The 24219-nt window shown below is 47.4% G+C and overlaps 1 protein-coding gene across 2 annotated transcripts; it reads right to left on the bottom strand.

Annotated features, from left to right (window-relative positions):
• Positions 1–685: 685 nt before the first annotated feature.
• Positions 686–23848, bottom strand: RSPO1 (R-spondin 1). Of its 2 annotated transcripts, XM_083625361.1 has the most exons (6): positions 23124–23848; positions 9377–9804; positions 5209–5400; positions 3536–3685; positions 3051–3242; positions 686–1381 (listed from the first exon to the last, which is right to left on the bottom strand). In XM_083625361.1, exons 2-6 carry the CDS (start codon positions 9486–9488, stop codon positions 1239–1241), a joined length of 789 nt encoding a protein of 262 aa, XP_083481487.1. In that variant the 5' UTR covers positions 9489–9804; positions 23124–23848; the 3' UTR covers positions 686–1238. The 2 variants fall into 2 exon arrangements, with proteins under 2 accessions (XP_083481487.1, XP_083481488.1); XM_083625362.1 differs by lacking the exon at positions 23124–23848 and having other exon boundaries at positions 5209–5396; positions 9348–9496.
• Positions 23849–24219: the final 371 nt, after the last annotated feature.

Here is a 24219-nt window from a genome sequence, read left to right as displayed (position 1 = left end):
CACCTTCCAAGGAAGTCTGTTCCCTTGTCAAACAGCTCTTACCCTCACGAAGTTCTTCATTGTTTTCTGCTGATCCAGAGGGTAGGACCCAAACCATTGGATTCAGGGCTTATCCATACTTAACCTTTCTCCACTATTTCCAGGCACAGTCTGCGCATTAAAGCTTCATTTCCAGAGCTTTTTCTGCGAAAACCTGCTCTTTACAGCTAAATTGGCACAAGCAGCAATCCGCTAAAAACCCGAATTAATGTTTTCTCTGATTGAGTGCTAAAGAGTGAGTTTTCATGGGGGTAGTTGTGGGGCAAAACAAACAAAACAAAACAACACTTGGACACAGAGCTTTTAAGCGCAGACTTGTGCCTGAAAAGAACAGGGCAAAAGGTAAGCCTGGATAAGCTCTCAAATTACAGGAAAGGAGATTCTACCTAGGAAGAACTTTCTGACAGTAGTGTGGCAGAGGAGGCCTCAGGATTGGGGGCCTCCAGTCTGGGTGATGTTTCGCGGGTGCAAACAGCATTGAAAGCACAATCACATAAAAATGCCATGGTGGCATCATAAGCACCAAACATCATGAATGCACAATAGAAAGAATGTTTAAGCAGACCTTTTATGTACCCTGAAGGATGAGAATACTCTTTTCAGAGATAACTACTTTGAAGATGATCTGCAGACATCAGAATGGGACTATTTTTGGGGTTTTTTAATCTGAAATTTTGAAGCAGTATCAGGGCAAACACCCCTGGACGTTCATCACAGATATGCAACACATATTCTCAGTGATACAGGTTGAAACACAATGGAGAGGACTTGAAAGCAGCCTTTGTGCATTTCCAGATTTTGAGCAAACTCATTCCAGTCTTGTCCTTGGCATTGGGAACTGTCTCCTCTCATGCCGTCTGTCCATAGTGACTCCAGCTGGAGATGTTTGCTCAGTGGCCCTCCTTAAAGCACATGCCTTCTTCCCTCCCATCATCCCAACATCAAGTCTTGGGCACTCTGGTCAAGAGCACCTTGTTGAGACAGTCCCCTTGCTAAGGAACCACGAGGAATTTCCATGTTTCTGATACACTACGCCAGATATAGGTGGGTCTGCATTTTTGTACGTTCTGCCCATAGAAGGATCCTTCCGTCTGTCCAGCCATGTCTTACGTCATCGTGGTGCAGTGTTTTGGTTCAATAAAGCTTTCATATACATAGCAGCAATGGAGGTTTGTCATCGCACAGCTGTGGAGGGACAGCTACGGAGCAGAGGTCACAGGCACAACTGTTCCCCTGGGCTGGCCTTTCCTTCTCCTGACACGGCCGTCCTTGGCATCTTTCCGGCTTCTGTCCTCATTCGCGTTGTCTCTCTTTCCTTGCTCTTCCTTTTTCTTTTTCCATCCTGCAAACAAGCAAAAGGCCAAGAGTGAGACGGAGGAACAGATTGCCTGCTAGTTGAGAGGAGGTTGTCCCCTAACCTGCATCTGCTGTTCAGCAAGAGGACATGAGACACTCTGAAATGGTACATAAACAATCAACACCACGTGCTACCTGTGCATAGGAAGCTGTCTTATATGGAGACTGGCCATGGGTCCACCTAGCTCAATCTTATCTACTCTTGAGTCACAGCAACAACTCTCCAGGATCTCAGGCAGAAGCTTTTCACAGCCCTGTGTAGAAATGCTGCAGGTTAGACCTGGGGCCATCTGTGCACAGAGCAGGTTTCCTACCTCTGGGCCTTCTCAACAGAGAGAGATCGCCCTCCTTCTTCAAGCTATAATGTTGTCTCTGAGGGGCAAAAAAGCTCATTCCCCCCAGATCAATTAACACAGGAAGCTGCCTTATACCAAGTCAGATCACTTGTCCATCTCACTATTGTCTACACTGACTGGCATTGGCTTCTCCAGAATTTCAGGCTGTGTTCTCTGTCCTCTGTACCTGGAGGTGCTGTCAGGGAATGAACCTGGGACCTTCTGCATCCAAACCAGATGCTCTGCTACTGAGCTATGGCCCTTCCCCTGGATGCAAAGGCAGGGGATGGCTTTTCACCTAGCTTTTGAGATAGACATAGGGAGTGGAGTACAGGCTCCTGCAATGGCCTTGGATGAGTTGAAGAAGTGATGTTGCTGACACTCAGAAGTTGTCGGTGAGGGAAAGTCAGCCTGGAGGACAGGCAGGAAGGGAATGGGGGATGGCCCTGAGAAGGTTCTGCTGAACATGCTGAGAGTCCTGCTTCTGCCTCTCTCCCCCAGGCCCAGGGCTTGGCCTGATAGACTACAAAAGGACTGCTGCTGCTGCCCAGCAGAGAGTACTGTTTACATTCTTTTAAACTGCTTTTTATTTTATTTTAATTAAAATGGTTCTTGACTTTTTATGTGTTTTGAGGGTGTTGATTGGCTCTTTCTGTTTTGATTATGCATTTTGTGTTTCTGTATTGTAATTTTATATTGTGAACCACCCTGAGACGTACAGGTATAGGGCAGTATATACATTTTAATAATAATAACAATAATAATATGCCTTGGTCCACGTCACAGTATTTTTATTCTAGGTGCCTCATGGGATGGAGTTGCACACAATGCAAACCTGTCTTTTCACAGGAAATGTAGTCTTATCCAAGGCAAACAGCACCACAAATCAACAGATAGCCTGATACATTTTGAAAACGGGGCTAAAGGGTCACAGCCCACATTCTTCCTCCCTGCACACCCAAGACAACAATGTTGAAAAATGAGGCAACAAGAGCGCAGTTGTTCCTTTTGACTTAGCTGGCCGGTTTTCAGCTTGAGCACCACCTGCCCCTGCGAGATACATCCCTAGCCGTGTGTTGCTTATGCAAATCTGAACTGCATTGGAATTGGAGAACTGCTGACTCTGAAAAGGGCATGGAAAATTCAGCCGGTCCAAAATGCAGCAATGAAAGTCCAGCAAAGCCTCCATTGGATTTACCAGCTAGCCAGTTGAAGAGAACGCTTACATTTCGGGACATAAAGCAACCGTCTCTCTCATTCTTTGCCCTGTGCTTATGCCAACCAAGCAAAGGGGCTAAGTGGAACTCATAATCCATTCACCTTCTGGGCACGGGTTCTTCACCACTGTGCATCTCCGGAGCTCGGTATTGGCTGGGCACACAGACACGTCCCCCAAGGAGGGCGCCTGAAGGACCTTCCGAGAGCGCTCCTCGTTGCCTCTCCGGAAGCCGCAGAGCTTCTTTTTCTTGGAGCAAGGGCCCCATGGACCCCACTCGCTCATTTCACATTGTGCTATAAAAAAGCAGGGGGTGGGGAGAGAGAGGGGGGTCTGTTTGTCACAGAGTCATAGACCTTGGGGGATTTTTTTTGCCCCTGTTTTCATGGAAACCAAAATATACATCAAGGTGCTTCAGTGAATACAGCAAAGGCTGAATAATCCTGGGGAACATGGTGGCCTCTGACCAAAGTCCCCTCCTGCTCTGGCACCTCCAGGGCCCCCTGGGCCTGAGCTACTGGCTGCCCTGGGCAGGGCAGGCAAGGAGACCTCCTCCAGCACCACCACCCCTCTTGACTGTCATGCTCACCAGGACTGCTGCATTCCATGGTGCCGTTGGCAGCAGAATAACCCTCAGGGCAGGTGGCGTAACATCTTCCTTTGTGCAAGTACAGGCCTTCCTTGCACTTTGTGCAAAAGTTTCGGCTGAAACAGTCCTCACAGTTGTCGATTTTGCATTCTGTGTCCCGTGGGAGAGAAAGAAAAATGACCAGCTAGAATTACCGCCTCAAATGGAAATCTCCCTCCCACCCAACAGTCCCCCTGTGAGTGGATCCCAAATTAGGTGGCCAAGAGGTCCCATGTGGTTGGCGGGGGGCGGGGCAGGGATGGCAACAGAGCTGGCACTGAAGTAAGATGGAATTGGCACCTGCCACTAAAAGAAAACAACACACAGGAAACAGTTTGTGCCCTGCCAGTGTGTTGGGCCCTCATCGATCAGGGGCTTGCTAAGAGGAAAGTGAAGTGTCCATTCTCTGCCTTGAGAACTGAACATGGCCCTGATCAGTTCCCACCTGTCTGTCTAAAATTCGGGACAGCTAAAAGGAAGTCCTCTACAGAGCACATAGTTCAACTACGTAACTTGCTCCTACAGGACGCTGTGATGACCTTCCAGCTGGATGGCTTTAGAAGAGGATTAGGCAAATGATTGAGGAAAGGGTTATGAGTGGCACTGTCAGAGGCAGCAATGCTTTTGAAACCACAGGGGAGGAGAGTTGCTCTGCTCGAATCCTGGTTGCAGGTTTCCTACAGGCATACAGTAGCATGAAAGGGCAGCAAAGTGGAGTTGCTGCTATATTTTTGCTCCCAGGGAGTGGTCCTGCTTGTGGGGTTACCTGCCTCAGGTGCCAAGGTATCCCGACCAGCCTTGGGCGCTGTGCCTTTTGACTTGGTGAATGGGGTCCCATTTGCTCTCCCATGTCAGGCAGCCAAAGGTATTGGATCAGCCCTGACTTCACCTCCCTGCAGGTGTGATGCTCTGCATGCTTTCTCCTCTTTGTCCATACTTTCTAAGGGATCTTTCTGTGCATAGTCATCCAGCCCTGGCATCAAAGGAGGCATGCCTCCTTCTGCCGCACTGTCCCCTTCCACAGGAATGCAACCAAGCTTATAGCTTACAGAGCTGTTCTTGAGGAACCAAGGAGTGCTCTGGTATCCCATCTACACTTTATTGATTGATGACATTTATAGCCCATCCTTTGCTCCATGGAGCTCAAGGTGGCCTGCATAGTTCTCCCTCTCAACCTGGTGAGGTAGGTTAGGCTGAGAGGCAATGACTGGTTTAAGTGAGCTTCATGGCTGAATGGGGATTCAAACCCTGGTCTCCCAGGTCCTAGTCCAACATGACAACCACTGGCTATGGGGCCAGAGGACTTTCTTCATCCATTCCGCTGATGTACGCACTGAAATGAGCTCTTGGAAACCCATGATATTTTTCGTTCCAATGGAGGCCAAAAACATTTGCCTTAGGTGAAAATGCATTTCCTAAGTTAAGAACCTTCCTTATAGGAGTTTAGATGGCTGGCTCACACCTCAGATTACGTATCAGTTGTTCAAAAATCAGAAATCACACAGAATATTACAAAGAGACCATTATATGGTGAGAAATGACATTCAAACATGGCTGAATTTCACAAGAAAATAATGCTGGGCTGCTCCCTCCCCCCACCCTATTCCCCCCCAACCCCCATCCCAAAGACTCACTCATGCACTTGTTCATGTCTGGGTTCCGCACATCGAAGTAGCCCGGTGGGCAAGAGGGCAGGCAGATGCCAATTTGGCGAATGTCGTTCCTCTCCAGAAGGATGAAGAGTTTGGGGGAGCATTTGAGGCACCCGTTGAACTCAGAGCACAGGTCACATCCCTTCGCACAGCCTTGAGTCATCTCAGTACTGACTGGAAGGAGGGAGAGAGAAGTGAGCACCATAGAGCAAGATCACCTGCCTGCTTCTATGAAGGGTCATAGCTCAGTGCAAGCAGGAGGTCCCAGGAGTTGGGAGCAGAGACCCAAAGCATCTCCCAAACACCCTTTGGCATGTGGTTGCCCATCACTGCTAGCTAGGCCCTTGAGAAGCTGGAGATGTTCACAGAATGCACATTGGGCAAGTTGAAGCAATAAAGCAACTAAAACAACAACAACAGATTCTGCCTAAACCTTAGGAAGAACTTTCTGAGGGTAAGAGCTGTTTGACAGTGGAATGGACATCCTCAGAAGGAGGTGAGCGCTCCTTCCTTGGAGGCCTTTAAAGAGAGATTGGGTGGCCATCTGTCAGGGATTCTTGAGCTGTGATTTCTGCATTGCATGGGGTTGCATTAGATGACCCTTGGGATCTCTTCCAAGTCTACAATTCTATGATTTCTTGCTGTCAGAATCCCCTGGCATCTCAGGGACATCACCACAGGACCCTGGGACTGGTTTGCTTAAGTTTCTTGGGAACGGATTCTGAAGTTGCTATTTCCACCATTGTCAACAACAGCTACAGATGGAGGACCAGCTTCTTGTACCTTCCCATTAAAGCAGTTTGTGGTTGGGCGCAGAGGCCAATCTCCCAGGCAGAGCAGAAGCCAGCCTTAGAGGGTCAAGGGAAATGACACATCTGTCCATGTATGGCTGTGGGTCTGGACCATTCAAGATTTAAACTGCACATGCCAGGCAGACTATGGCCTGACCCAGAAGAAGCTTTGCCGAATCATAGAATAATAGAATTGGAGAGCTGGAAGGTACCCCAAGTGTCAGCTTGCCCAACCCTCTGCAATGCAGGAATCACAAAAAATAAAAATAAAAAATCCCTGACAGATGACCATCCAACCTCTGCTTAAAAACCTCCAAGGAAGGAGAGTCCACCACCTCTGAGGTGGTCCGTTCCACCGCTCTTACCATAAGAAAGTTGTTCCTAATGTTTAGGCAGAATCTCCTTGTCATTTGAATCTATTGGTTCAGGTCTTTCCCTCTGGAGCAGCAGAAAGCAAGCTTGCTCCATCTTGCATGTGACAGCCCACCGGATCTATGAAGATGGCTATCCTATTAGCTCTCAGCCTTTCCTTCTCCAGGCTAAACAGACTCAGCTCCCAAGAATGTTTTGGAATTGCTTCCTTCCCTCAATTCACACAAGGTTTTGAGAAGAGTAAAGGTTTGCCCCAGCAGAACCTACAAGGAAAAGTCGAGGCTCCCACAGCCTTGTCTCTGCTCTGCTCTCCTCCAGGGAGGCTTCCCTCTCTGAACTCGCTTGGATGGAAGCAGAAGTCCAGATCCGGAGAGGACAGAGACTCACTCCTCCTGGGCCCTCCTTGGCTCAGGCCAACAAAAACATCCCCTTTTATGTCTGTGCTGCTTTCTGGTATCAATTATCATGGACAACTCAGCCAGGTTTTTAAACAAATCGTCACAGGTTATTTATATTTATACTGGTTAATTATGCAAGCATTGGCTTTTGTTTATAGCAAGTCTACATCTTTTTTGACTTTATTTTAAACACATTATTTATTCTTCCTGCAAAGCAAGTGCTCTGACATTCCTGAGAGTCAAAGGCCCGGCTTCTCGGTGGTGGGGAGATAGGCAGAGGCTGCAAAGGCCTCCCGTCAGGCTGCGAGATTGGGAGAGAAGCAGCAGGACCAATTTGTCAACTCAGCCACGACTGGATTTGCAGGGGGAAGCTGTTAGAAGCGGAGCCTGTCTTGAGAAATTGGGAGCCGATTCCTTCTCCGAAGTGAGTCCACTTCAACCACCATGGACCACTGGGACATCAGATTTTTTCCCATCTTAATATATTAGAAGATTGAATTTAAGTCCTGCTTAACACACTTGTGTCTCAGACACAGTTTCATGACCACTTCAAATTGTAATAATAATAATAATAATAATAATAATAATAATAATAATAATAATAATTTTTTATTTATACCCCACCCTTCCCGGTTCAGAAAACCGGGCTCATGGCGGCTAACAACAAATTTAAAATGCTTAAGTGTAGAAGCAGCATAAAATACACTATAAAAACATGAATAACTAAAATTCAAAGTTCAGAAATCAATTTGGGGAAAATCCATCTAATAAGCATTAGATAGTAACCAGGGCTAGCTGGCTGAATTAGTCCTACTTGGGCCAGCGAGGAGGCCAGGGGAGAATTAGCTGTGGGGTCTCAGAGCAGGTAATCTTCATAAAAGGGGAAGGGGAGGGAAGAGAAGGGAAATAAAAGATCAGGCTGAATTCAAATTAAAGGCCAGGTGGAATAGCTCTCTCTTACAGGCCCGACAGAAGGAGGTTAAATCCTGAAGGGCCCTAGTCTCATGGGACAGAGCATTCCACCAGGTCGGAGCCGTCACTGAAAAGGCCCTGGCCCTAGTGGAGGATAGTCTGACTTCCTTAGGGCCCAGGACCTCTAAACTATGGTTATTCATGGACCTTAAAGTCCTCTTCCAATTGTAGAGTTGGAAAGGGCCCTGGGGGTCATCTAGTCCAAGCTCCCGCAATGCAGGAATTGCACCCCTGTTTCCCTCTCACATCCTCCAGGGTCCACAGAGATGACTGCTGTTGTTTTGGCACAGTGACTTCTCTACTGTTTACAGGGACAGGGCAGGTGGGCTCCCATTTGCTCCCCTACTCTTTGTAAATGGCACACATAGGGACCCAGTGTGGATCTGGAATGCAGCAGACCCCAAGAAGTTAAGCCCCCCACTCCAGCCCCAGCCGCTGCTGCCTGCCAGTCCTGACTGATGTACATCCCTTCTCCATGCTAGCCCCTTGACAAAAAAAAAAAAGCCCACCCCCTTCAGGGCAAACCATGCAGTTAATGTCGCATGTAGTTTGATCTGCAAATATATATACACACACATCTCCCATATCTATTCTGGCAGAAGGTATATTGCAATATGGTTATTGAAATGACACTTCTGGCAGCATAAAAGTGAGACATTCTTTAAACCACATTCACACCATATATTTAAAACACTATGGTGCTACTTTAAACAGTCACAGCTTGCCTAAGGAATCCTGGGAACTGTAGTTAAGGGTGCTGAGAGTTGTTGAGATGCCCCTGTTCCTCTCACAGAATGATTTAACAGTCAATCCCTCTTCCTTGGGAACTCAGAGCTGTCACTCAGGGAGGAGAATAAGGGTTTTCCAGCAACTCTTGGTAGCAGGTATGTCAAATAGCCAGAATGTGGAAATATGGAGTCCAGAATGAAAGGCCATGAAAGCTTATGGGGATGCTACAGATGCTGGACTAGATGAGCCTTGCGGTCCCTTCCAACTTTACAATCCTAGGATTCTATGACACCCCACACTCTACGCAAATGGACAGGAAGGTGTCTAGAAGCTCAGTTTCCTTTCTTCCATAAGAACCACTCTCCAACTAAGACACCTTTCAACCACACAGCATGCTGTTTCCTGAATCTAGGAAACATGGCATTTCTCACATCAATATTAAGGCCACCCTCACACCCCAAAAGGGGTGAATGCCAAAAATATGGCAATACTAGGATCTAGGAGAGGGGAGCTTGGCTTGAGTCTGGCAGGTGGAGGAGGGGCTGCTATTTTTTATAAAGAAGCTAAGAAGAGCCTGCTGGATCAGGCCAAGGGCCCCTTTAGTTTAGCATCCTCTTCTCACAGTGGCCAACCAATGGGAAACCTGCAAGGAGGATTTAAGCACAAGAGCCCTCTCCTCTCCTGTGTTTCCCAGCAACTGGCATTTAAAAGCATTGCTGCCTCCAACTGTGGAGGCAGAGCAGAGCCATCATCAGATCAAGGCCAGATCACCCTCCTAGACAATTCCTGTCAGCCCCAAGCGCTACGTTGCCTGAAAACGCAATGCAAGAAGAATAGGTCAATGACGCAGGTCTGCAACTTGCCATTTCAAAGGGCTTTCATACATACTTCGTCTTTGCCTCTTGCCCTTCAGTGCTTTGCTGCTGCTGCTGCTGCTGCTGCTGTCTGCAAGATCCGCCAAGCTCAGAAAAACCACCACTGTGCACAGTCCAAACTGCATAGTAACTTCCCAGCAGCTCAGACCCTCGAAGGCAGAGTGACTGGAAGGACTCCGGCCCACAGACTGGGTCGCGGTGTGTGAAGCTTTTTCCTAACGTGTTCGGGACTTGATCAGAACCACGAGTCTGTACACAACGCCCAGTAAAAGACCATCTTCACGAACCAAGGTCTTGACCCCGAAAGCATTAGGTTGCAGATAACATGATTCTGTTTCCAACCCCATAAGGAGCCTGAGAGGCGAGAGGCGGCAGTCCCATTGGGCACAGACAGCGAGGGTGAGCTTGGGGCGACTTGAGTCGTCTGCTTGCACCAAGACACTGGAAGGAAGGGAGAAAGGAAGATGGTTAGTTAGCTGGTTTATTGCATTCACATCCCTCCCTTTCATCCAAGGAGCTCAAGGTGGCAAACATTGTCCTCCCCCTTCTCATTTAATCCCCACAACAACCCTATGACGTAGGTTAGGTCACACCCAGTGAGCTTCATGGCTGAGTGGGAACTGGAACCCTGGTCTCCCAGGTGCTAGTCCGGCACTCTAACCAGTACTCCCCACTAACTCTACAAGCCTTCATTTCACAGCCTTCATTCTCAGCTGCTCTAGATTCCTAGAAGGCTCCCGGCAGGCATCTTCTAACATTTTGCCTTTCTGAAAACAGTCAAGACTGTGACAGTTTCCAAATATGCTATCACTTAAGGCTGTGACAGTCAGATGCTGCATGCAACAGACAAAACAAGGAGCAGAGGTCAAGTAACAAAGGGGATGTAGTATTTATATACAGGTTGGACCACTTCCTTTATCATTCTGTGGAAACTCCCACTCTGCTAAAGCTGGAAAGGCCCGTAATTCAGAACACATCTGTGGGCGCCTCTCCTGCTTGTAAGACCACTGTGGCAGGACTCCAGCGAAGAGGGGGAGAAAGGAGCTGAAAGACTCTTCTCAGCATTACACAGACCACAGACTTGAACAGCACCACACATGCCACGGAAAGGGCAAATTCCACGCTAGGGATCACTAGGAATGGAATTGAAAATAAAACTGCCAGTATCATGATGCTGTTACACAATTCTAGGGTGTGGCCGTATTTGGAATACTGTGTACAGTTATGGATGCCTCGTCTCACAAAGGATATTGCACAGCTGGGAAAGGTTCAGAAAAGGGGAACCAATGGGATGGAGCGACTCCCCTATAAGGAATGGTTGCAGCATTTAGGACTTTAGTTTAGAGAAAAGGCAAGGAAGAGGTGACATGATAGAAGTTAATAAATGGAGAAAGTGATTAGAGAAAAGGTTTTCTCCCTGTCTAGAACTAATAGACATCCAATGAAGCTGAATGTTGCAAGATTCAGGACACATCCAAGGATGCCTTAAACTTAGGACACATCCAAGGAAATGCCTTCTTTACGCAGCACAGAATTAAACCATGGAACTCGCTTCCACAGGGCTTTAAATTCCTGGAGTACAGGGCTATCAGTGGCTACTAGCCAATATGGCTGTGCTCTGCCTCCTTGGTCGGAGGCAGGAATGCTTCTGAATACCAGCTGCAAGTATTTCACAGGAGGGGAAAGGGCTCTTGTGCTTGAATCTTGCTTTGGGGTTTCCCACAGGCATCTGGTCGGCCCCTGTGAGAAAAGGATGCTGGACTAGATGAGCTGTTGCCCTGACCCAGCAGGCTCTTCTGATGTTCTTACGTTCTTATGCTCCGAGTTGAGTTTGGTAGTGGCATAGCTAATTGCGGCCCTAAGGAGCCAGGTCATTGTTGGCCTTGGCTGAGAGATGGAGCAACTGCAGTTCAAGCCCTTGAGCCAAACAGATGGAGCCGAACCTTCTCTCCACGCTTCTGCCGTCACTCTTCAGGTCGTTGCCAAGGCTGCCAGATTATCTTGGTGTCAAGCATGTGTTTGCACTTACGAGGGACACTGTATCATTAAACTTGTCTGCGTCGTTCGTGTGTGTATGCCTGCGCACGTGCACGTAGATTTCAAATAAACAATTAGCTGCTTGTGTAAATCCTGCCTGCCTCTTGACTTGGAAGTCTGTCTGATGCACTTGGCATCACCTTTTAAGCTTCTCTGACCAAGCATAGTTTCATTTTTAGTGAGGGTGGGGGAGAGGGGGACTAGGAGCACCCAAAACTGTTTCCCAAGTAGTTGAGAATGAGAAACAGCCTTTGAGAAATCCATTCTGCTGAAAGGATCCTCTGTTAAACCCCAAACCACTGTTGAATGTGCAGGGAGTCTCTGTCGCAGGAACACAGCATGAGGTCCTAAGAGCCCTCCTGGATCCAGCCAAAGGGGGCCCATCTAGTCCAGCATTTTGTTCAGACAGTCGCCAACCAGAAGCCTATGGGAATCCCTATTTCTGCTGCTCAGCAACTGGAAGTCATAGACATACTTCCCCTAAGAGCGGAGACAGAATATACCGGTAGGCATCAACAGCCTTATCCTCCAGGAATCTGTGTAGCCATCACTGTATCCAGCGGGATCAAATTCCATAGTTTAACTGTGCACCATGTGAAGAAGTACTTTCTTTTGTCTGTTCTGAAATCTTCTGGCATTCACCTTCATTGGCTGTCTTGAATCTGGACACCCCAGCCAGGGATGGAGGAGAAATCCGATTCAGTTTGCATTTAACCTTCCTGATTTGCGCTTTTCAAAACAATTCCCAGACCGAAACACAGCCAAATTTGCCCTTCTCCAAATTTTGCAATGCCATCCTCCAGCCAACTAAGGTGTTCAAAAATGCATATGCTGGTGTAAAGTGTGCATACAAATGCATATACTTATGGAAATGACTTGCAAAGTTGCAGACAAAACTGTCGTATTAGGAGAAATTTGCACTAAAATGCATGTGGATTTTCACAAAGATATCTTTGTTTAAGAAATTTCAAAATGATGAAATGATGTGGAAATTTTGAGAACTTAAGATGGGGAGGGGGTTAGAAACGGAGAGAAACAGATATCGAAAATTTTGCCCGTCCCTCACCCTACAGGGCAATATTGTTAATTGTGTGTATGGAAAATGCTGCTTTGTCTACACTGGGAATGCCAAAGTGTGGCATAAGTGTGCTTTGTGTGTATGGTGTGGGTGTTGTCTACCATGTGAGCAGAGCATTCAGAATGTACAGACCATGTGATCAAGAACAGAAATTTAGGCTGCGAAAGGGAAAGCTGTGATTCCTGCATCGCAGGGGGTTGGACTAAATGACCCTTGGGATACCTTTCAACGCTACAGTTCTATGATTCTAGGTAAAACTCATTTATTAGTAGCAGGAGTAGTATTCCATCACTTACTAGATAAAGTATCTCAAAGTGACTAATATAAAATACAAAATTGAAAGTGAGTACAAAACAATATTGAATATTTGCACCGGGCATTTGACATCACAGCACAAATTAGGAGTTTTGTCCATGTCCCACCCGCCTTCCTAGAGATGATTTTAGACCTGGTGTCATGGGTCTCCATTTCTTTCATTCTTTAGAACTTCAGCATTGCCTGAGGTCCTCTTGTTGGGGCAATTCAGGATCTCATGGCTGCCTTGGCAACCTGGGGGCTCTCACAGAATGACACATGTGGCAACAGGTGACCCATACAGTCTGACGGTGTGGTTTGGGTGGGGAGCTGGTGGTCCATGTTGGGTGGAGGTGTCAACAGGGCCTTCATCACTACCTCAAGGGATTTGGACTCACTGAGTAACCTTCAGAGGTTGGTGGTGTTCTGAATTTGGAGAATTTCCTGTTGACCTTGCTGGCTCACCTATCAAAGCCTGGTCAGTCTTTGTCCATAAGAACACGAGAAGAGGCTGCTGGATGAGGCCAATGGCCCATCTAGTGCTGCCTTCTGTTCTCACAGTGGCCAACCATACGCTTGTAGGAAACCTGCAAACAGGATTTGAGGACAAGAGCCCTGTCCCCTCCTGTGGTTTCCAGCAGCTGGTCTTCGGAAGCATTGCTGCCTCCATCTGTGGAGGCTCAAGTGACAATTGTGGCTTAAAGTGCTTCTTACTGATTTCATTTGACCCATGGAAGAAAGCAGGATCACTACAGTTATCCACACTTTACTAAACCCAGATTAGATTATGCAGTATTTGTAGGGAAGCCTATGAATAAAAGGTTTGGAAACTGCAACTGGTCTAGGTTATTAACAGATGCTGGCCAGCTGGCCAGATTCTGCCAGTGCTGAAACATCTTTTCTGGCTTCCAGTTTGTTTCTGTGCACAATATAAGGGATGTGACTTTTTCTCTTCCTGGGCTAGGCTCCACAGGGATGTTTCCAAGCAACTTTAATAATATCCTTTCGGCATCAGGGGAAAACTATTTCAATTACTAAGTCCTCAATTTATGGCCAGTCTTTTTTATGTCTTCTGCAAAGTGCAATTTTGGGATTTGCATAGTGGATTATTGGGGAGGGGGTGGGTTAGTTGAACTTTTTAGAGTTAAAACAACAAACTTTTACGAAAGAGGTCTTAGATGTGTGTGTGTGTGTGTAATATATAATCGGAAGAACTTTCTGATAGTAAGCTATGCAATCGTAGTACAGACCACATTGGAAGGTGGCAGACTCTTCTTCCTTTGAAGTTTTTAATCAGGTTGGTAGCCATCTTTCTGTGATTCCTGGGGTGAAGGGGGGTGGACTTGATGACCCTTGGGGGGCCCATCCAACTCTACATTTCTATGATTCCATATAGCAAATACTAGGGGCTCTGACCCTACTTGCTCCATTCACCAACCTCACCTACTCCTTTGGCAACCCCCTTTCCCCCACATCGGACCAAACACCTCTCCCTTTACACCTCCCCACTCCAAAGACCCTGTCCCTCCCAGCTCACCCCAGTCACTCCTTTTTAAGTGAGCCAGGGGAGGGGCATTTCACAGAGCAGCTAGCTATGTGGGTGAAGCCCCCCTCCCCTCCATTAAACCTCACTGCAAGTTCCTTTAGCATAGCAAGGGCAGGTGCGTCAGCCAGAAGCTCACTATATCATTGAGTGAATGGCCTCTTCACTCTCCACCGAACCTCGCTGCAGGCACATTAAATGGGCTCATTATTCTCATGCTGCGGTTTATTATTTATTGCATTTATTTCTTGTGTTTATATCCCACCTTTCCTCAAAGGAGCCCAAGGTGGCAAACCTAGTTCTCCCTATTTTATCCTCACAACAAACCTGTGAGGTAGGTTAGGCTAAGAGACAGTGACTGGCCCAAGATCCCCCAGTGAGTTCCATGGCACAATGGTGATTTGAACCCTGGTCTCCCAGGTCCTAGACCAACACACTAACCGCTACACCACCTCTGGCTCCTATTGGTGGCCACACCAGCATGATGACATTATACCTTTTTATGTGTATAGGAAGATAGGTAGATGATCTATCTATCTATCATCTATCTATCTATCTATCTATCTATCTATCTATCTAGTAAGCCAGTGTCTCTTCAGTGTTCTGTGTGTGTCCCAGGGATCTCCCATTGCCTTCACCAGGAAGAGGGGTGTGGTCTGCAAAGTGAGAATGTGCTCATGCTGCAGCCAACCTTTTTGGCTGCCACTTGAAGAGTGAGGATGGTGCAGCTGTTGAGCTGAGTTGTGGGACATTTCCTGGTCTTGGGGCACCAGTGTTGCCACCCTTCTAGAGTCAGCCCCGACCTCAATTTAGCACCCTTTGCAGAGGATATATCACACCATCACACGGGTCTTTATTTGTTTCACGGTCTATAAAACTACCCCCCCTCTGCTCCCCCCATTCTCTGCCAGGTTTTGCTGGTAAGTAACATGGCAGTGCATGCCAGCAGGCTGCCACCTTTCTTCTCCATCTTGCGCCTTGAGCACCCTGGTTTTCTTTCACCTGCCAGAGATCTTGCTTCCCATTAATTCTGCATGTTTGGAGGGATTCCCTGGCACACGTTCAGGACCGCCTACCTCTGCCTCGGGGGAGTTGTGTTGCCATCCATCAGGATCCAATGCAGCAGCCAAAAACCAAGAGCAGACGAAACAGGCTCATCCCTGCCAGCAGGTGGGTGTTTCCTTTGGCTGCAGCTGAAGAACGAGATCAGGGAGCAATGGCAAGGCCTTCCTGCTTCACGATCCTGTCAACAGGGAAGAGGGTGCCTCTGGGAAGCCACCAAGCAGGCTAGGTGGCCATTCCACCACCGCCCCACAGCAGCAATTGTCATTTTTACTTTTACAGTGGTACCCCAGGTTAAGTACTTAATTCATTCCAGAGGTCCGTTCTTAACCTGAAACTGTTCTTAACCTGAAGCACCACTTTAGCTAATGGGGCCTCCTGCTGCTGCTGCGCCGCCGGAGCACAATTTCTGTTCTCATCCTGAAGCAAAGTTCTTAACCCGAGGTACTATTTCTGGGTTAGTGGAGTCTGTAACCTGAAGCATATGTAACCTGAAGCGTATGTAACCCGAGGTACCACTGTAGTTCTAGATTTAGAACCATACACCTGTTGCAATGACTAGTAGCTACTGATAGCCTTACCCTCTGTGAATTTGTCTAACTTCCTGTTAAATGGTGGTGGTCACCATCACTGCATCATGTAGGAGCAAACCCCATATTTTAACACTGCGCTGCATGAAGAAGTCATTCCAGTCCTGAATCTTCAGCTTTGTTCGAGTTCAAGGTAGAGGCTACTGTTCTGTTGTTGTTTTTCCAGCAGATTGTGCTCTTGTGTCACATCACACAGCCAACTCCCCCATCTCCATGAAGCCAAAAGTATAAAACTGTTTTGGTATGGGGAAAAAATGCAGATCAGATCTTTGAACAGAAAAATGTTTAAGGTGCTTGAAAAAAAGCAAAACTCCAAAGTGGGCTTTGCAATGAGATGTTGGGTGCAAAAACTGCCTGTCCAAATGGGGACTGGAGGTAGGAGCAGAGCTCACCCAGCAGGAGAAGAGCCTTCAGGTACTCCTGCCTTCATCTCAATACTATACTTCTGTTGATTCAACCTAGAATAGCATTAGCCTCTTTCACTGCTGTATCACACAGTTGATTCATGTTAAACTTGTGGTCTACCAAGACCTCTAGATCCTTTTCATATGTTCTACTAACAAGCCAGGTTTCCTACATCTTATATTTGTGAAGCTTTTTATTCCTGTCTAAGTGCAGAACCTTACATTTACCTCTATTGAAGTTTATTTTGTAAGCTTTGGCCCAGTTCTCCAATCTGTTAAGGTCATCTTGAACCCCAATTCTGTCTTCTGCATCATTAGCAGCTACCCTTCCCAGTTTGGTGCCATCTGCCAATTTGATGAGCATCCCATCAATTCCTTCATCCAAATCGCTTATAAAGGCATTGAACAACAACAGGCCCAGGACACAATGCTGCAGGACCCCATTTGTCACTTTTTTACAAGATGATGAAGAACCATTAATGAGCCCTTTTGGGGTTCAGTCAGTCAACCAGATACAAATCCACCTAAAGGTTACCTTGTCCAGCCCATATTTTACCAGCTTCTCCACAAGAATATCATGAGGGATTTTGTCAAAAGTCTTACTGAAATCAAGATACACTATGTCTACAGCATTGCCCTGATCCACAAAACTTGTAACTCTATCAAGAAAAGAAATGAGGTTCATCTGGCATGACTTGTTTTTGATAAACCTATGCTGACTTTTAGTAATCACAGCATCTTTTTCTAAGTGCTCACAGACTGACTTTAATGATCAGTTCTGTTATAAGAAAATAGATGGTCTAGATGCACCTTTGTTCTGATTAATCAGGACTCTTCTTATGTTCATACTGCCTTTGAACCTGGAGAAAGTTGCACCACTTTCCACTTTGTGATAGAGAATCCAAAGCCCACCTGACAAGCCCAGATGGACACACATGGCACAACAGCAGCACACAGAGCTTAACCTACTATAGTCCTGGGAACTAGCAACAAGTTCCCCCAATAACAGCTGGCCTGACTCAATGGGCCTGCAGATGAGAGAAAACAGCAGTAGAGGAACAAGGAAGGAGAGGCTCCTATTGCCTGTAACTAAGAGTGCAAGGGTGGGCCAGAGAACGCATAAGAACATAAGATCCTGCTGGATCAGACAAAGGTGGGGGTGGACATCTAGTCCAGCATCCTGTTCCTACAGTGGCCAACCAGATGCCTGTCAGAAACCAGCAAGCAGGATCTGAGCACGAGAGTACTCTCTCCCTCCTGTGTTTTTTAACAACTGGTATTCAGAAACATTACTTTCTCCAACTTTGGAGACAGAGCACAGTCATCATGGGTAGTAGCCATCAGTAGTCCTCACTTCAATGAATTTGTTTAATCCTCTTTCAAAGCCATCCAAGTAAGTGGCCATCACTGCCTCCTGTGGGAATGAATTCCATAGTTTAAGAGAGAGTTGGGGAGGGAGGCTCCATTGCCTCCATACAAGCCCAGATACTGACTTCTACCTGTCAGGCTGGGCTTCCAAACCTCTTGAGTTTCTGCTGTTCCCATCCATAAAAGATATTCCCTGGGGTCACTCTTGCAATGGGTTGACACCTCATAGTTTACTTAAGTGACAAGTGGTTTTAGGAGCCCTGGCCCCAAAGCCCATTCCAAAGCAACCCGGGGGCTGCTGCAATGCATAATGTCACATTGTACATCAAAAGTGATGGGGGCCTTTCCTGTCAGATTCCTTAGCAGTTACAATTGTGGGCCGATGAATCCTCCCAACCCGTTAAGTTTCCATTTGGCTCCACAACTGAGGTGCTTAACTCCTGCAGGCCTCATTGCCTAGAAAGTTGATTTGGTGCAGACGCGTGAACCTCCTCCAGCCAAAACAACCATGTCCTCGGCATCAATAAATAAATCTCCTTCATAAATAGAGATTTTAATAAATTCCTGCAAGCCAAACAAGGATTACGCCAGCTTCGCAGGGTGATTCATCCCCTGTTTACATCCTGTGATCTCCACTTTGCTGTGCTCTTCCCCCTAAGAGGGACGGCTCAGAGAGTCTCTTCGTTGGTATGGTTCACACAGACCAGTCAAAGGCTGGCTGGGTGGCTGGCTGGCTGGGTGGCTGGCTGGGTGGCTTGCAAGGGGTCTTGAGACCAGCAGGACTCCTTTGCCAGCACTACCAGCATCTACTGAAGTGCAGTTCCCACCAGTGGCGTAGTGTGGGTTGTCAGCACCCGGGCAAGGCAAGTAATTTGCGCCCCCTAACCCGTGGATTTACGCCCCCTAACCCGTGGATTTGCGCCCCCTAACCCTAACCCCCAGATGTTGCGCCCGGTGCGGCCGGCACCCCCTGCACCCCCCACGCTATGCCACTGGTTCCCACTCCTGGTGCCAGCGTGCATAGGAGTGGAGGGAAGACGGAAGCAGGTTGGGTGACTGGTGGCAATCCTGACACTTAGGCATCTCTCACTCCACAACAATTGCGGTGGGAGGGGGGCAGGGCATGCCAATATAGCTGGCCCTTGTAAGCCCTGTAGCAACCTCACATAGCCTGTGATAACTACTACCCAGGATGCTCAACTGTGGCCCTGGAGCCCCTTTCCATCCTGCTACATGTGAAGCAATAACAAAGCAGAAGATTAACCTGAGCATGTGCAGAGTGCTTTACCATCGCCACCATACTAGGATTGGGGGAAGAAAAAATCCAAGGCAAAAGGTGTGGCTGGAAGGCTGACTCGAGCAATGGCTGGTTCTCTGGCCTACCCACCCCTGCTGCCACCCCAGAAGTTTGCAAGATATGGATGGTTAGCTCATTCAGTAGAGTACAACACTCTTAATCTCAGGCTTAGGGGTTTGAGCCCCATGTTGGGCAAAAAAATCCTACATTACGGGGAGTTGGACTAGATGTCCCTCGTACTCCCTTCCAACTCTACAATTCTAAGATCTAAGAAGGAAACACAGATCCGTTTGCCCTCTCCCACCTTCATGGAGGCATTCCCTGGCAGTGACCCTCTGACTGACCCCTTCCCACCCCTCTGGCCCATCATCATTTCCTGCCTGCTCTGGGGGTCAACATCCTGCTTGGCACGCTGAGCAGGGAGAGAGCCGCACAGGACAGAACTGCCATCTCTCGCCTCCCGTGGTGCACAAGGTCACCGAAAGCAGAGAAAGATCCGTGTGGCTGGCAGGGGGAGAGAGGGGGGCCGTCGCTGCTCTATCCCCACATGATGCTGAAAATGCACTTTGTTTTGCTTAATCCTCCAAGCCATAAAAACAGGCTGGGCTCTGTTGTGTTTCCTAACCAGAAGGTCAACATTTGGTTTTGATAGGAGTTTCTCTAATCCTGAAATATAAACTGAAGGGCAAGGAAGCCATGGAAGAAGACCACTGAAGTCTGCAGGAGCCTTCTCAAAATCTGTGTCCTCCTGCCCAACCCTGGCTCCTGCTCAGTACTCAGGTGGGCTCTGCTAACCTGCAACCCCCTCCTCTCCCTCCCCCTGCTGCCCTCAGAAAGCCTCGTTCTGGCAGCCTCAGAAGCCTCAATTACCTTCTCTTGCCTGTGAATCCCTTGCAAAAGGTCCCATCAAACTAGAGGTTCTGTTTTAGTTTGTAAAATTATGCATGGCATGGAGAAAGCCTTTCTCCCTCTCTCATAACACTAGAACTCATGAACATCCAACGAAGCAATGTTGGAAGATTCAGGAGGAAGTCCTCCTTCACTCAGGGCATACTTAAACTACGTAACTCACTCCCGCAGCAGGCAGTGGGGGCCACCAACCTAAATGGCTTTAAAAGAGATTTCGAAAAAACTGGTGGAGGAGGTTAAAGCTAACAGTGACTACTAGCCTGAATACTTCTGAATTCAGAATGCTTCTGAATACTAGTTGCTGGAAACCACAGATGGGGAGAGTGGTCTTGTTCCCTGGATGGCCACTGTGAAAACAGGATGCTGGACTGGATAGCCCATTGGCCTGATCCAGCAAGCCCTTCTGATGTTCTAATTCTCACTTTCCCTGCTTCCTCGCCAGTCCATTGGCCTACAGTATGCATTGCATGGAAGCATGGGAATAAGTACACTAACAAAGCTATCAGGCTTTATACAGTAGCCAAAGGAAATGGAGCCATGATATTCATGCCAATGGCAGTAAACAATGACACCTTGAAGCTTTTCTAAAGCTCATCGCCAACAACTCACACAATGCCTCTTGGCATTAAGAATATAAGAAGAGCCTGATGGATCAGGCCAATGGCCTGTCTAGTGAAAGATTTGGTTCTCACAGTGGCCAACAAGACGCCTATGAGATGCCTGGAAGCAGGACCGAGAGCAAGAGCCCTCTCCTCTCCTGCAGTTTCCAAAAACTGGTATTCAGAAGCATTGGTGCCTTGACTGTCGAGACAGAGTGTAACCATCATGGTGAGATCAGCTGGTGTGGACTTCAAAAGGTTAACTCTTTTGGGGTTGGGGTGATGTTCTCACTGGCTGAGGGTTTTCAGTTCATCCCACTTCTGAGGCTCACTTGTGCTTGATCTTGTTTGGGCAAAGAGTCCTGAGGAAGGGTGCTGCCAAAGGGTCAGCAAAAGAAGGAAATGGGCTGTTGACAAACTCGCCTCCTTTAACATAACATAATTGTGCCCAGATTTTACAGCTTCCCGTTATTTCTCAGGGAGGCATTGCTTTCGGAACAAAACAAAAACTCCTGGGTGCATTTCTTTCCTGCAAGAAGACGGTCATCACCAGCCTCCAGTCCTTTTTCTCTGTTTGTTTTTTCTTCTTTTTTGGCATTCAGCATTCCCTGTTTCTTATGGACCCCGCCCTGAACCCCAAGTGCAGTACCAGCCCTGCCTCATTCCAGGCAGATGGAGAATCCCTGGGGGATCATGCTTCCTGCTGGGACTTTGCCAGACGCCCCCAGATGCCAAGGTGCGGTTCTTTCAGGCATGGAGAAACTTGCTGCAGGGTTGAATTCTGTCCTCACTCATCATCCTCACCCAAAAGGAGGGATCTGCTGGATCTCCCTCAGGGGATAGCCTGCGCTGGTCCTTGAAGCCAGGTGCCTTCTTTCTCCAGCTTTGGTTTCAAAGGAGTGCCTCCTGCACAGCCCAGGAAATCATGCAGAAGAGCAGCAAATCATTGAGCCACACAGGAAACTGCTGCCCAAAGGATCCATGTCAGAGGATTGTTATTTTGAGAATCTGAGAGGCTTTGTGGCCAGTGATGTGCTTATCTCAAAATCTCTTCAACCAGAGAAGCAGTGTGGCGTAATGGTGTGTCTGACTAGGACCTGGGTTGAAATCACCTCTTGGCCGTGAAGCTCACAGGGTGACCTTGGGCCAGTCACTGCCTCTCCCAGCCTAGCCTACCTCACAGGGTTGTTGTGGGGATTAAATGAGGAGGGATAGAATTATACAGGCCACCTTGAGCTCCTTGGAGGAAAAGGTAGGATATAAATCAGGCATTGGCAAACTCCGGCCCTCCAGATGTTTGGGACTACAATTCCCATCATCCCTAGCTAACAGGACCAGTGGTCAGGGATGATGTGAATTGTGGTCACAAATATCTGGAGGGCCAGAGTTTGCCTATGTCTGATATAAATGCAATTTTAAAAAATGGATGTATATCCCAGGGACAAAAGAAACGCTTGTACATCACTGATCTTAGATGGCCATGCAAATCTCTCAAAAATGATGGTCCTCCAAACTAAAATAGTTGAAGGTGGTAAATGACAGCAGGACTATTGTTGCTCATTTGGAACATGCCTACCTTGCTAGAATTGCTGATCATGCAGTGTGGCCAGCTTAATCAGACACTGCAGCGGAGTGAATGGTGTGTGGGTGTGGGTGTACACTCCTACATGTACACCACAGGAAACAATGGCTCTAACAGACCATCTTAAACTCTAAAAAAAACTACTGTTGATCTCCATACTTTGATGACAACCGTTTCAGCACAACCATATAGCATGTTAGCTCAGAGATAATTCCCGCTCAGTAAGGTTTACTCCCATGTAAGCATGTATAGGATTCCAGTTTCTGCTCTTCAATTTGGAGAAATTTAAAACACCTTTCTAGAATGTCAGCCCAGGCTTTGGGGACCAACAAAGAGGATTTAATCAGATGCAATCCAACGTGTAATCACCACCACCGTTTCCCATCTGGTTGTTACCTGGAACCAGGCATCATGGGGCATTATGTAGAAGATTGCCAGGCTGAATGCCTCCTTAGGAAAGGTCTGGTCAGGAAGGACTATAGCAAAGAAACCAAATACAGCAGGGAGCCCTAGCCCCTATTCTTTATATTATTATTATTATTATTATTATTATTATTATTACATATTTTTATTAAAGATTTCTTGGTTTACAAAATTATGTGTGATGTCTCTTTTTTCAAGTCAAATTTTCTACATATCAGTTTCATTTGTTGAGATATTAGTGTTACATTAGGAAGAAAAAGGGGAAAGAGGTGGAGGGGGACATGGTGAGTGGGGATGTATACACAGTTGTCCTGAGATGGTTCCCTTGATCCGTCACCTAGGAACATGATCCATATTGCCAAACCATTTCCTAACACTGATCCAGAATCAGGCCAGGAAAACCCTGTCCCTGGTTTGAGAGTGGAAGCCCTCCAGGTTCTGTTCTCTGGCAATGCCAAAAAGTGTGATCCACTGCATTACATTAGGTGTGCTGTTCTCAAGCAACCTGACATGCCCAGCAAATCAGCCCTTGCAACAGCCCCTTCCAAACAAGCGTGGGTTGCGAAATCCTTACCTCTGAGCTGTCAGTTGCTTGCTGCTGCCTGAAGAAACTCTCTCCGCTACTCTGGTTAGACTCCAATTTCAGCACTCATCGCAATCATCCATTCCACCAGGGAAAAAAGTTTCCCCGCACAAGTTTTTCCCTCTGCCAGTTTTTGTACCTTCAGTTTGGATTTTTTAAAAACAACAACAACCCCAAATCCTTTCTTCTTCCAAAGCCAGGCACCAAATAGTTTTCCAAATTTCACAGAGGGAAGCGATTCCGTCTCCTCCACTGAGCCGAATTCCTGCTTGCGAAGATTGCCTGGGCTCGTTTGTATCCCACACGGCTCTCTGGATATGCTGAGCAAAAGAAGAATGTGATCATATCTAAGCAATTTGCACATTAATAAGTTCCTGTTTTTGATGCGGCAGACTCCAGCCCCTCTTCGCCCGGACGGCTTCCCCTGTATCACTGCTCTTCTCCTCCTGCCTACAAACGTAACACATCCAGCTTTGCAAAGGCATGGAGTGTGCAAACTGCGGCAGGAGGGAATCCCACCCCACTCGTACCACCTCCTAAGACAATATCCTGCCAAAATATTGCGACTGTTGCAAAACCTGGACTGGAGCATGCAAAGTTCTGTCTAGAGCCAGCAGGAGCTCAGCAAATTGCCACGGTGGGTGGAAGATGGGACAAAGAGGCCCTTCTGTGTCTGGCTTCATTTAAAAGTCATGGAGGATGAGGGTGAGGGTGACATTCCAGTAGTAACCAGCCTAAGGAGTCATCTATGGTCACTTCTGCATCTGTTAATAAACATGTCACATATTCAAAGCAGCTTGTTAGCCACTTGGAAGGAAGACAACTTTTTTTCTAACAGGAGGCTGGCCTGGGAGCTGGACGCAAAGCCTAGGAGTGTAGCCTAGTGAAGCCAACTGAGGCTCAGTCCAAAGTCTGATTCAGCTAAACTTCTCTTGTGTCCATTTGTGCCTGTATAATGCATTATTGTGCATTCACTGCTGTGAGGTTCATCTTCATGGAATAAAAAGCTATCAGACCAGTTTCACTCCACGCACCAGAGAACCCCATATTGGGGGAAAACACCTCTGTGACTCCTTTTCCCTGAGTA

Source organism: Podarcis filfolensis (assembly GCF_964270895.1).
Source record: "Podarcis filfolensis genome assembly, chromosome: 8".
Classification (NCBI taxonomy): Eukaryota; Metazoa; Chordata; class Lepidosauria; order Squamata; family Lacertidae; genus Podarcis; species Podarcis filfolensis.
Note: the sequence above shows the minus strand (reverse complement) of the source record. Positions and strands in the feature narration are given on the sequence as shown.

What these genes read in the sequence shown, in the direction of transcription:
- RSPO1 (XM_083625361.1), bottom strand. Translation starts at nt 9,488, where the DNA reads ATGCAGTTTGGACTGTGCACAGTGGTGGTTTTTCTGAGCTTGGCGGAT. An exon ending in GGGCAAGAGGCAAAGACGAA is followed by an intron (nt 5,401 to 9,376) that starts GTATGTATGAAA and finishes CCCTCCTTCCAG; the next exon opens with TCAGTACTGAGATGACTCAA. An exon ending in CATGGAATGCAGCAGTCCTG is followed by an intron (nt 3,243 to 3,535) that starts GTGAGCATGACA and finishes GCTTTTTTATAG; the next exon opens with CACAATGTGAAATGAGCGAG.